The 12,424-nt window shown below is 54.0% G+C and overlaps 2 protein-coding genes across 2 annotated transcripts; both read left to right on the top strand.

Moving 5' to 3' along the window:
- Positions 1-1,638: 1,638 nt before the first annotated feature.
- Positions 1,639-3,242, top strand: CkaCkLH20_05035 (uncharacterized protein; the record flags this gene model as incomplete). The annotated part of the gene is made up of 5 exons (XM_038887754.1): positions 1,639-1,891; positions 1,946-2,003; positions 2,066-2,285; positions 2,342-2,460; positions 2,513-3,242. 5 exons carry the CDS (start codon positions 1,639-1,641, stop codon positions 3,240-3,242), a joined length of 1,380 nt encoding a protein of 459 aa, XP_038746796.1.
- A 4,706-nt stretch (positions 3,243-7,948) lies between these two features.
- Positions 7,949-10,063, top strand: CkaCkLH20_05034 (C2H2 transcription factor; the record flags this gene model as incomplete). The annotated part of the gene is made up of 3 exons (XM_038887753.1): positions 7,949-8,106; positions 8,264-9,397; positions 9,478-10,063. The coding sequence occupies 3 exons, from the start codon at positions 7,949-7,951 to the stop codon at positions 10,061-10,063; spliced, it is 1,878 nt and encodes a 625-aa protein (XP_038746795.1).
- Positions 10,064-12,424: the final 2,361 nt, after the last annotated feature.

Below are 12,424 nucleotides of genomic sequence, written 5' to 3'. Positions count from 1 at the left end.
CTGCGGGGTGCGGGCGAGTTCGTTCGTCTGTATCGGTAAACGTTGCAGCTGCTGTAGGCTGTGCTATCGGCTCTGAAGATTGAGACTGGTCCGGATGGGCGAGTTTGTGTTGTCGTTTCGCATGGTTCCCATCGAGACGAGCCCTCCGGCGCAGTGTCAAAAGCCAAGCTGGCCGAGACGAACAGCGAGCTGTCTCAGGCACTCCATGTTTGCGGGCATTGACCAGGCCGGGATGGTGCGCATAGCACCGCGAAATGCGCATGACAAGGCCGAAATCACAGCCGGAGCGTTCCACTTAAAATCTGGCGATTCGGAGGGTCGTGACCGGCCACTTTCACCGCAGAGTCAATGCGGCCATGTGTTTTCGGCACGCTGTCTAGACCCCGGTTGGTCCGGGGTGGCCGATTCAGTGCTTAACGAAAGGACTTCCCCGTCCCACGTTCCGGGTTCCTGATCGGAAGAAATTACCCGAAGCCCAGAGACGTCCCGGTGGCCGATGACAGCTCCAGATGGATCCGGCGATGGAAGCATCTTCGACGTTCGACGCTAGGCATAGAAGAAGACTATTTCAGGGTCGCTGCTTGGTGTATGGAGGTGGATGTCGGAATGATGGATGGTGCTCAAATTTGGCAACGCAGGGTTGAAGCTCGATGCCAGAGACGACGCTTGAACGGCTGTGATTGCTTGTGGATCGCCTTCTGTATTCGGTCTAGAACAGAGAGCCCTTCCCTTCTCGACAGAGACATTGAACGACGACTAGACAGAATTGTCGTTAAGGCATGTGTTTGTGGATTCGTGTGGTTGGTGTCTTGCGAGAGTTTCGAGTTGAAGCGAGGTCAATGAACAGGACCAGGAAAGAAGGAGCACCTTCCCTGCGGAAACTGCTCCTCATTGGCTCCGGGGTTCCTGTGCCGAGGGAAACAACCTGGAACGGATCGCGGTTCTTACCTAAGACATCAGAAAAGGTCTGATTTATGATTGGTGCATTGTAGCTTGACTATGGAGACGTTTGTCGCCTGCCCCAGATCCCACAATAATCTTCCCCTTGTCTTCCCATTGGTCAGATCTTCATGCACCTCTCGTGTAGCAACTCCCACCCTTGGGCCCAGACCAATCATCGTCATTATCAAGAACGTACTCGTGCCAGCCCAGGAGATCAGTCTGTTAAAATAAAGAAACAATTTGAACGCATGTATTCTCCTTCATCAACAACACCTCTCTACCGCAGGATATTTTCCTCCTGCATGATCATCCAGGTTGATACCCCGGTCTGACCTTATGCAGCTGCAAGATCAGTCTCGATCTGACCCGCATAACCATTGTCATTTCGTCAAGCATGGTCAATCGGCGTCTCTTTAACCCTCGGGACTGCGTGGAGTATCATTGACATAGAATTCATCGTGCGACCTAAGTCACTTGAAATGGCGCCGCCTAAGAACCGGGTCCGCAAATTCCATCGCCGAAGCAAGAATGGCTGTTCGACCTGCAAGCAACGTCATGTCCGTTGTGACGAGCGCAGGCCCTTGTGGTAGGTCCTTTCTTACCCCTTTACCCTGTTTCTCACCTATATCATGAATGCTGTTCATGTCGGCGAAGACCCTCTTTGCGATGAATAGATTGATCCAGAAATTCTCATGGATGCAGAAATCGCCTGACTTTATCCACAGTACAAACTGCCTGCAGAACGGCAAGGACTGCGTGTACCCTGGACCCGATCCAGATCCGGAGTCTCAGTCCGAAGCATGGTCAGAGTCCCGGTCCGAGGCCGACTCGGCACTGATCCCGGTTGAGGAGTCGGCGCGGCTTGTCAACGTCCTGTCTCAACAACCGTTCGCCGGGTTTTCAGGTGACTACCAGCTTTCGGATATGTCGCAGTGGCTTTTCCACCAATGTCAGTCGATTTGGCCTATCGTTATGTCTGCGGTAGGATCTGACCAGATTGCAGTTTCCAATTTCTACGTTAGAGGACAAACCCCGGTGGAAAGAGGGCAGAACCTCTGCAGGTGCGAACTTCCATACCTACCTACCTGAAGCAAACACCAATAATTCTGACACGACCACACAGTCTGCAGCGCACAGTACTGCACCCAGGACTTCTTCATGGCTGCTTGGTTGTCGCGGCCTGTCAGTGGGCATGGGTTACTGGATCCCTTGAGCATGTCAAGGTGCCCTTTCTCTATCACAAGGCAGCAGCCTACGAGTTCGCCAAGAAACAACTGTCAGAGGCTGAGAACCCCGTCAGTGACACGGCGGTCTTCGCCATAGCGACGCTGGCACTCACCGAGGTAGGAAGCTCTGGGCCTCCTCTGTCAAACATGTTACTGAATTCCACTGGAACCAGGGCGCCGTGGGCGATCTAGATGCTTCTTCCAAGCATCTGCGGGGCCTGCATAGGTTGACGCTCAGAAAAAATGGATACAACCTGATGAGGTCAAATCTAGCACAACAGATGCTGGCGATGTAAGACCATGGCCGCCACTTCCGCGATAGGGGTATTGACATTACCCATTAGGGCAGGCGATCGTTTGCGCCGGGGCGAAGTTCATGTCATACACGACGCCATCAGTGCCGATTTCCAGCCAAGCATCATTGCCTTGCTTTTCACGTCGTTATGGGATATGGAGAGCCTACCCCCAAGGCAGGCCCCGAAATACGGCTGGTGGGAAGAAGCTGAGACCCCAACAGACTTCCTTTGGCAAGACTATACCAAGAATCTGAACTGGGAGCTATCTCGTGGCTTCGACCCCGAGCGCAACATCGCCACAATGTTGAATGGCGATCCGAAGAGTAGTCGAGCGAGCTACATCGCGACTTTCTTCTACCTCGTGATGGCCGTCAACGACAGCGAAATGGATTGCGTTTTGACCGTTTGGCTGCTTGAGCAGCTGATAGATGACGTATGCGACAAAGAGGCGGAGATGATATCTGGTTCCTTCAGCAGAAGCTTGTGGTTCTGGAGTGTTCTGTTTGGCGCAGCTATAGCCAATTCGGGACGCCCTATCACAGATACCGGCAGACAGCAACTGGCGAAGTGGAAGGCTGTGTACGCCGCAAAACTAGGGCTCGTAAGCTCTGTATTGGATCTCAAAAATTGGCAATCGGCCAAGATGGCTCTGGCCGAGGTCGCCTGGTCTGAAGGGTCGGATGCTGAGAGCAGACTGCGAAACATATGGGAAGACGCAACATCGAACCGATACGAGAGCAAAAACGTCCTCGACATCAGCGGCCGGGGTACTGTATGAATTTCAGTCATGCATAGGGGGAAGTGGCAGAGGATCCGGTGCTTGGTCGTCGTTCACTTACACCGGAGCGCCGAATCATTGATCCGCACGATTGGATGAAGTTATCGCGGGAACTGAGGTCCAAAACGACGATTGGGGCAGGGCTCTGGACGGAGGAACGTTTTCTCGACTCCGAGAGATACCACTTTCAGGGTTGGGGTGACTGAGTCAGACAGCTGGCCCCCTGAGATTTTGATCTGCGTTCTGCGTCGGAAGCAACCAGGCCGTCGGCGCGTACCTTCACCTTATTTGCAATAGTGCAACCCGGCAGACCGACGTCCGAAACAAATGAATTTCTGCAAAAGGCTAGAAGAGATGGAAGAAGATTCCACAATTCAGGAGGGTAAATTGAGATTCGAACACTTGTAACGCGCCGGCGAATCTGGCGCGGAGACGATCGCCAGAACTGCGAATCCCCTCATCATTTGTCGGGAAATTTGCGAGTGTCGGTGACATCTGCCGAGGGACGAGCGCAACAGACTTTGGTAGTGGGAAATCTAGACAGGGTTGAATGCCACGGATCTGATTGATGTCCCATCATTCACAGCTGGAAAGTAGGATGCTGATGCTCGGGCGAAACTTTGTCGGTACGCGAGTGTCACGGAGAATGCGGCTGGTGAGCAGGTAGCTCGAGGTCGCCATCATTTACGTGCGTAGGCAGCTAACTTCCTTCCTGACTCGAGTACCAATATTCATCCCTTGGACTGACTTGGAAAAGCGGCTGCATTGAAGGCAGAAATGAGGGATGAGTTGTTCATTCTTGCTCCACGCGTCCATGTCGCCGCAGCGGGGACCGCTTCGTCATCTCGCGATACGGATACCTAGAGTGACTAAACACGCTGGCAGGAAACAGTTGCTCGGGAAGGCGGCTGTATTCATCAAGAAAGTTGCGGATGCTAGTTCAAGTTGCAATTAGAGCTGATAATCACGAGCGTGTGGCCAAGGCATCCCGGGCTTTCTTTCTGGAAACGGTCGGAGCTGTGTCCGTCCGAGGCAGGAGAGCTGGAGGAGCTCTTGCCGTGAGAGGTCGCTATAATTATGCACTGGCGATTGGCGGAAGATAGCGAGGGAAGGAGAAGATGAGGCAGATCGATAAGGCGAGATACCTACCTCAGGAAAGGACGAAAAGAGGGGGTTGAACCTTGTTTCCTGCCTCGAGGCAATTGTTTCCGAATCCTCATCGCTTCAATGGGCTGTCACCATCGCCAAGTCTGTTTCTCATCCCATCGTCAATGCCTCCGCTTGACAACGGGCGCTGTCGTCGCACATTTTTGTCGTTTCCCCTCGTCCCGTGTCTATTGTTAACGTCAGCTCGCCAGCCATCCCGCATGGCATCACCCGATACCACTGGTTCCCCGCGTCTCAACATCATGCTGGCCTCAAAGTCAAGACCGTCAGCTTCACCATTGTCAGACGTCGGCGTCAAATCACATTTGTGTGGAGCTTGGGGCACCTTTTCCAGCCAAGGCGCAGGCGCAGGCGCGGACGCAGTCGCAGTCGCAGACGCAGACGGGGAACTCGGAAAAAGAGCGAGGTTGTCTCCTGGTCGCTTTATCATGCCGGATTGCTGACGTCGGATTCTCGGGATCGCATGGAAAACGACGACAGGTTATCGCAGCATCTCGATGACACGACGACCAAGACAGCCGGGTGATGCTGTAAAGTGACCACCTGGTCCCACGCCGCATATTCATCATGCACCACGATGCATTATTAAAAAAAGAAGTTGCAAATGGTTGGCGTGGACCGCTTCCGCCAGAAGCAGGCCAGCTGGCAGTGGCCGACTCATCACATCGCGGAGCGCGTTTGCGTCGGATGTCTCGAGGATGGAGGGTGGTGTCGTGTGGTGTGCTGCTACCGTTGTGTGGCCGGTCGAACGAAGCTCGAGCCAGTGGCCGTTGAACACGCCAACGCCAAAACTGTTCTTGTCGGATGAGGGAAAGTCGAGATGGAGAACGTTGGCCGGAGTGTGTCAGTGGCTGCAGCACGCCCTATCAAGACCGCCTCGCGAACAACCACGTGAAGCTACAGACGCCAAATGGAGCACACAGCAGCAGGCTGGATGCCAATTTGACGGGAAACAACACGAGGGCGGGCGACTAGCGGGCTGAGAGTCCGGCTTTCCGCAGTTCCCGCCCGCCTCAGCGGCTGTAGCGTGCGACGGTCGACCAACGAGCATTGCAGTCGGTGTTAGTTTGCTGTACGGATACTGCGTCTTTTTTTCGTCGACACGCTTTCCTTTCCCTAGCTGTCGGGATCGATCCCACCAAGACAAGACGGCTCTGATTAATGCATTAACTCATGGGGAAGATGGCGCCATGACTTTGATGTTCGAAGAAGCTACTGGAAACGGGAGGCATTTACGACGACGATTGTCAGGGGAAAATAGGGATGGGAAATTCGGAACGAGCGCAGACGCAGCGCACAGAGGCAGCAAGCTTGATGGGACGAGCAAGTTCCGCGCATGGTGCGGATGGGGGAGATGATGAAGGGCTCCGGGAAAGCAAGCATCAGCCCGTCACGACTCGACAACCCGGCCGCCTTCTTTCTTTTCTCTGCATCCTTCCTGCTCGTCGCTGGCCTCGTCTGCCGCCCTACGGATAGAACTTTCTCAGAATGCTGCACGGATGAGCTGGCGTTGCAGCCATGATCCCTCCTCTCTGCCACGGCTGGTCGTCCCTCGCACCGCGATAGGACGGAACTCTCTGTCTGTGTCCACCCGGGGCCCATGGTCAAGTCAGCGAAATCAAGGAAGAAGGCCAGTCACCGCCAAATAGCACTCGGAACGGGCCTATGACAGGTGCAGCTAGAATGAAGCCAGTTGGCTAGCGCCATGTAGCTCAAGTCCTGCGGCCATTGTGACGGCCAGCAACACGACACAATCACGGCGCATTCTCTACCACTCGACTCGTCCTGAAGAGTGAGAGTCCAAACACTCTGGCCAGCAGGCGGACACGGCTTCATGTTCGGCGGCAGCGAAATGAGACTGAATGAGACCGTCTGGTATTGAAATGAGTGGTGGACAATGATACGTATCCGCCAATATCACAATTCAAAGTGTGAAAGTGGTTTCTTGGCCTGCCACATATGCACACCCGCCCTGCAGAACGGAGAGACGCCAATGCTTCAGGAACAGGGGTTGTTGATGCCAACAGGGCATGCGGCATGGCACGCACGACGTGGAGTCCACCCCGAATCCTCCCCTGCCGACCACCCCCCTCGCAGACCTCATCTCGTTCGTTCGGTTCTCTTGGGCTGGCTGCCAGGCTTCTCTTCGTCTTGCAACATTAAAACCCGGTGACCCCCTCTCTCCCTGCCCAACGTCGTTTCTCTTCCCTTCTTTTCAGCCCAACCCGCAAGAACATTCCTGCCCAAGCATTCTGCCTACTGCAAAGCTGATCCTTTTGGCTACCCAACCTGCGCCAGTTTCTCTTTTTCTATCCGCCAACATCCCTCCCGGCCCTTACACAACGTCAACCCTATTCAGAAGGTCAAAAAAGATCTTCCCCATCTTGCCACCCAAGGATCATCCTACTCGACACCAACTCGACAAACATTCCACAGGAGCTCTGCAAGCAGACACCCGCCCGGGTCTCAGCTTTTGATATTCTGTCAACGACACAACTCGCCCGAGTTGAATCACATTTTTGCCCTGGACTGCATGATACACGACCCAAGGAATCAATGACTGCCCTTGCTGTTCCTCGCCCGGAGATGCCTGGCTACAATCTTGACCTGGACGACGTCCACACACCTTCTAGGTATTGTCTTTTCTTTCTCTGTTCCCAGGGTGGTCCATTGTGTTTTTGAATCCTGTACTGCAAAAATCATGTTTGTTTCTTTTGCGTTGGCTTCTCAGATCTCGCCGGCCATGGAGGCCATGAAACCACAGGATATCGACCCAGGATTCTTCACAGCCCAGGAATTTCATCCCAGGATTTTTGCCAGGATTTTCTTTCTCGGACATATTCCCAGGACTACTTTGCTTTTCCACTGGACAGGGACCGTTGCACGTAGAGGCACTGCTTCTCGTGCTTGTCGTACCGACCGGTCGTTTCAAACAATATTACATCACGTTTACACGACAGTAAGTATCGCCTGTTGAGAACAACATGAGAACACAGCAACATGGAGCCATTGGACTATCGCGGACTGGACGTTTTGCCGGACATTTTTTCTCCTCAGGAAGCCATGGACATTTTCTCTACCAGGATCATCGGACCATGTCTCACCCGAGACACCGGGGCTGCCCGGCCTCGTATTTGGATGGACACCAAGGATGAGCGCTCAATCAAACACTCCGTGTTTGTTTCTCAGTGTACCAGTCACAGCTTAATTGCAGCTCATGCTGGTCATCAACCGATATGGACTCCCGATTTTGGCACGTCGCACCAGCGCGTGTTGGTTCCTTCTCTTCTGTTCATGGATTTCCCTATTCGTCGATTCTGTTTCTAAACCCGAGGATTTCCTGTTTTTCGACTTTCGCGCTGTTATCTAAGGACTTTCATCGACCCATGGATATACCTCGGAGACTGTTTGCACTCGGCTTCGATCAAGAAACCTGTCGACTCAAGGACCTTCGCACGTCGTCTCACCTCAGGATGCTCGACCGGCAATAGGATACCACAACTCTCAACACTTCTTCTCAACTCGATCCAAGGCCCACGTTGTATGGAGAAATCGAGGACACCAAATTCTATGACGCCTGGCCCGAACGGAAAATTTCATTTGTCTCTGACCTGCCGGACTCTCCTGGAGCGCACGCCTCGACCTGGGTTGCCATCAATATCCTGACACGATCTAATGATCTGTGCTCGCTTGGTCTGTCAACACGAAACCCCTAACCCATGGAAAAATGCAACGACAGCTAACATGATGGTGCTACAGGAACAAAGTTGTGCCATGCTGAGATGTATTTCTTTTGTTTTCTGCATCGTACAAAAAGGCATAGTGGAGAAACAGCACACTAACCTCCCCTTCAGCGACTACAGCTTCTTCCACGCCGGTATGGCGGCGCCCTCAGGAATGTTTTCCTTTTCTTCTCAAACAGGACCATCGGACCACTTGAGTGGTTCGTGGGAAACGACAGGAGAAGGTGCACAGAACTTCCAAGACTTCTCAGACAACGGATCTGCCCACCCGGGAGAATCCGAGGACTTTCCTTCTTTCCAAGTTGAAGGCCACATCACGCCCCGAGGACAAGGACAAGCCGTTGAGGACCTGCAGAGCAAGTGGACTGCTCCCGCACCAGCCACGACCGTGGCGCCTATCGGTGGCGAACCGATGAGGCGAGGAACTTCGAAGAGTTCCAATGGAAGCCGCAAGCAGCACCGGATCTCCAAGATCACTTCTCCCAAGGCCAGACCCAGAATGACTTCTTCTGTGTCTTCAAAAGTTTCTGCGCAACTGTCCTCCATGGACATCACAGGTAATGCTTCTGTGTACTCTACAAACGGACCTCAGATCAACGGCCAGTTGATGGACGTGAACTCTTACTTCCTGGATTCGGACACGAGCGCCGTCTCATCTCAGTGGTTTAACTCTATGGAAATCGGAATGCCGGATGGCCTTCCATCCCAGCAGGCGGACATGACAATGCACGTCGTGCCTGCTCAGATGCAGCTGGACCCTGACTCGAGCTTGGGAGCTCACTCTCCTTCTGCCTCCTGGAACTCGTTCAGCCCGTCAGAGTCTCAGCTGTCTTCCCCTGCTCAGACCCCCGAGGACCTGTGGCTTTCCGCCCCTCTCATGACTTCTCCGTCTCACTCGGAGCATGTCTCTCCCATTATTCAGAGCCAGTCTCCTAGGTACGTCCCTCAGGTCAGCTGCTCAAGCCTGGAGCAAGCTTCTGATGCGGCGTCCATGTACAGCGTCAACGGCAAGTTCGGTCCCGAATTCATGGGCGATGAGCTCTCCGGAAGCGTCCTCACAATCGTTGGCGACGCGGCTCTGCCTCCAGCCTTCCCCAGCCGCCGGAACACCAATGAGGGTGACTCCGCCCGGGACCACCCCTTGTACAAGAACGCTGTTCCTCAGGCCGATGGCCTTTTCCACTGCCCCTGGGAAGGAGAAACCAGCTGCAACCACAAGCCCGAGAAGCTCAAGTGCAACTATGAGTGAGTCGACCCTTTTGGATACCCATCATCCCCACGACCCACTCCTCGCATGACTAACGTATGCCTTTCCTCCCCTACAGCAAGTTCGTGGACTCTCACTTGAAGCCCTACCGCTGCAAGATTGACTCTTGCGAGAACGCTCGCTTCTCTTCGACGGCCTGCCTTCTCCGTCACGAGCGTGAGGCCCACGCTATGCACGGCCATGGTGACAAGCCCTTTTTGTGCTCCTATGAAGGATGCGACCGCGCCATGCCTGGCAATGGATTTCCCCGCCAATGGAACTTGAAGGACCACATGCGTCGTGTCCACAACGACAACGGTGCCCCCGGATCTCCCACCAACGCTTCCGTTGGACAGCAGAGCTCCAAGAGCCGCAAGCGCAAGGATGCGCCCAAGGCCGGATCTGCCCCTTCCTCTCGCAAGGTCACTGCGAAGCCCGCCGTCGTCGAGGTTGCCATCAAGGAGGAGGAGCAGTCCTCCAAGCCTCTCATTGAGGAGTGGCTTTCCCATCGCCAGGCTCTGGAGAACATCATTCGCGACTTTGCTCAGCCCGAGGATGTCAAGAACGTTCAGCTCATCAAGGATGCTCACAGCCACCTGGCTGCCATGGGAAAGATCGGAAACACCCTCGCTCCCTTCCACGGAAACTTCGTCCAGGCCGGATGAACACACAATTTTGGTCCGTAAAAGCCCGCTACCACCATATTCACGGAGCATCTCACTGACCTGTGACGCCTACAGACGTAAATTTCACACAACACTGGATGCCATCAGCCACACATGCAAGTGCATTAGGCTCGTCAACAGCAGCACGTCGATCCTCGTAGGGTGAGGATCACGCTGATCACTGGAGATATCAGACGCTCACGAGAGACTCGTGTGTGCCATGAGATATACTTCTTTTACCCCACGGACAAGCCACAAAGCCGGATGGACAGTGTTTACACCAGCCGCCAGGCTACGGATATCCCCAGGACTGAAGCCATGGAACACACAGAACGGAGACTCGCGAGCACCAAGAAGCTCTGGTAAACGCCGAGCCGCGGTGCGGAGGAGAGAAAACGGAGGCTTTTTGCTATTTTTGCTTTTCAAATTGTTCAGAGTCACTAGAAGACACACATGTAAGAGCTCGCAGCTCGACACAACAGAAATTGTACCTTTTGAAGACGCCCCTCGCTTGAGGGGTACAGTCCGACGAACAGCGTCGAGCTCGAGGAGGAGTCAGCACCTGGTTGCACAAGATTCAAGGAAGATTCATGTACAGAGATTAGAATTGTTCGAACGAGGAGACGGTTTTGCAGACAGATTACAAAAAGAGAAAAACGGTGCCGAAAAGAAACTCATCCAGTCCACTTGAGAAGCGTTTAATTTTCGTCACCAGGCCTTTGGACTTTAGGGTTATCGGCAATCAACAAGAGTGACTTGGGACGTAATGATAGTCCGATTGACATTGACTTTCTCATTCAAAGCCGTCTGCCTGCCTGTCCTTCTGGCGGGGGAGATTTGGGACGATGTCGTGCAGCGGCGTTCATCAGCTTCGCCCGGTCCGAATTGAAGAATTGTCCCATCTTCATCAGCCGCCCGTCCCCCTCTCTTCCCTGGCAACCCCTAACCCCGTTCACCCTTGATCGGTCTTTTTGGCGAACATCTCTTCTTATCCCGGCTTTCCAGACAGCGACGGTCTGTCTGGTGGTATTGGTACCTCTACTTTATCCCCTCCGTCCAACCTGGACCATACCATACCACCCACTTCACCATGTAGGTTTTCTTCCATAAAAAGGGGCATCAGGGGAGGAGAAGCATCAATCCAACCATGGGCTTAACGCAAAAATATCTAACCCCCGTACCCGGCTTGCCGTCGCTGGCCGTCCTTTCCCCCGTGAACCTTTTTCCTCGCCCATCTCCGCCTTGTGCGTCCCATCTGATCCGTCGTCTTTTCATCGTGATGGGCGCGGCTACTGGGCGGGCGGTGGCGGATGACATGTAGGAAGCCGCCTTTGGCGTGTGGGAAGATGGCCAGGGGAGGGGGGCGGGGGGCGGACAGAGGGGGTCATAGAAGCTTGCTTGGGATGGACTGGTTGGTGAGCTGTGAACGGGTTCTTGCGGAGCTTGGAAGCGGGAACGAGGTTGAGAGAGGTGGATTACGCGGATGGGAAGGGACGGAGATCTGGTGTTTGGATGGCGAATCTTGCAAGTTGGTCATCTGGTTTGTGAGTGCTCGGTGAGGCTTTCTCTTCTGTCTCTTTTTGCCCCCTTTTTGAAGATCTCGATGTTTTCAAAAGTTGATGTAATCTGGTTTTCTTGGGGGTAGTCGCTGACTACGTGTGCGTATTGCGCGGAGAGCTTTGATCACGTATCCGGCGGATCATCTTTCGGTGGCTTCGACTCATCGTGATCTTTCTGTTTCCCCCCTCGTCTTGTTCATTACCACGTTCGTCACAGCCGGGCCACGCGCGGGCAGTCTTGGGATGACGGCTTGGGATTTCTCACCGACGGTTGTGGGATTGGTGGACGACGATGGGAGGGCCGAGGTGGCATGCGGCAAACTACACACCGGCCGACAGCCTAAATCTACGAAGGAGAAACGAGAATTGGATGGAAACGAGAAAGAGCCCCGTTGGGAACAGAGCATACGGCGCAACGGGCATGGCTAACCGTTGAAACGGCGGCGTTTGCTCGCTGATTGATAGAGGGGGGAAGAGGGGATGGAATATGCAGAGTAGACGGGTGTAACGCAATCCGATGCCAAAGCCGTTCTATCTCCTCCTTCTCCTCACCGAAAAGTCCCAGGAGAACAAGAGTTGGGTGTTAGATGGCCTGCCCTGATTACAGTGAGATGGTGTGTGATATGCGGAAACTATGACCGAAGATGGGAACAGACGAAACCGAAGAGCTTGCAGTATGGACGAAATGTTTACCTGTTGCGATGGATGCTGATCACTGAAATGAGAGAGTAGTCTTCTGTGAGCAGGAAAGGGGAAGAGGGGGGGGGGGGGGGGGGGGGGGGGGGTGGTTGTATTGTAACGC

The sequence above is a fragment of the Colletotrichum karsti genome, assembly GCF_011947395.1.
Source record: "Colletotrichum karsti strain CkLH20 chromosome Unknown Scaffold14, whole genome shotgun sequence".
Taxonomy (NCBI): domain Eukaryota; kingdom Fungi; phylum Ascomycota; class Sordariomycetes; order Glomerellales; family Glomerellaceae; genus Colletotrichum; species Colletotrichum karsti.
This window is presented reverse-complemented; position numbering and strand designations above follow the sequence as displayed.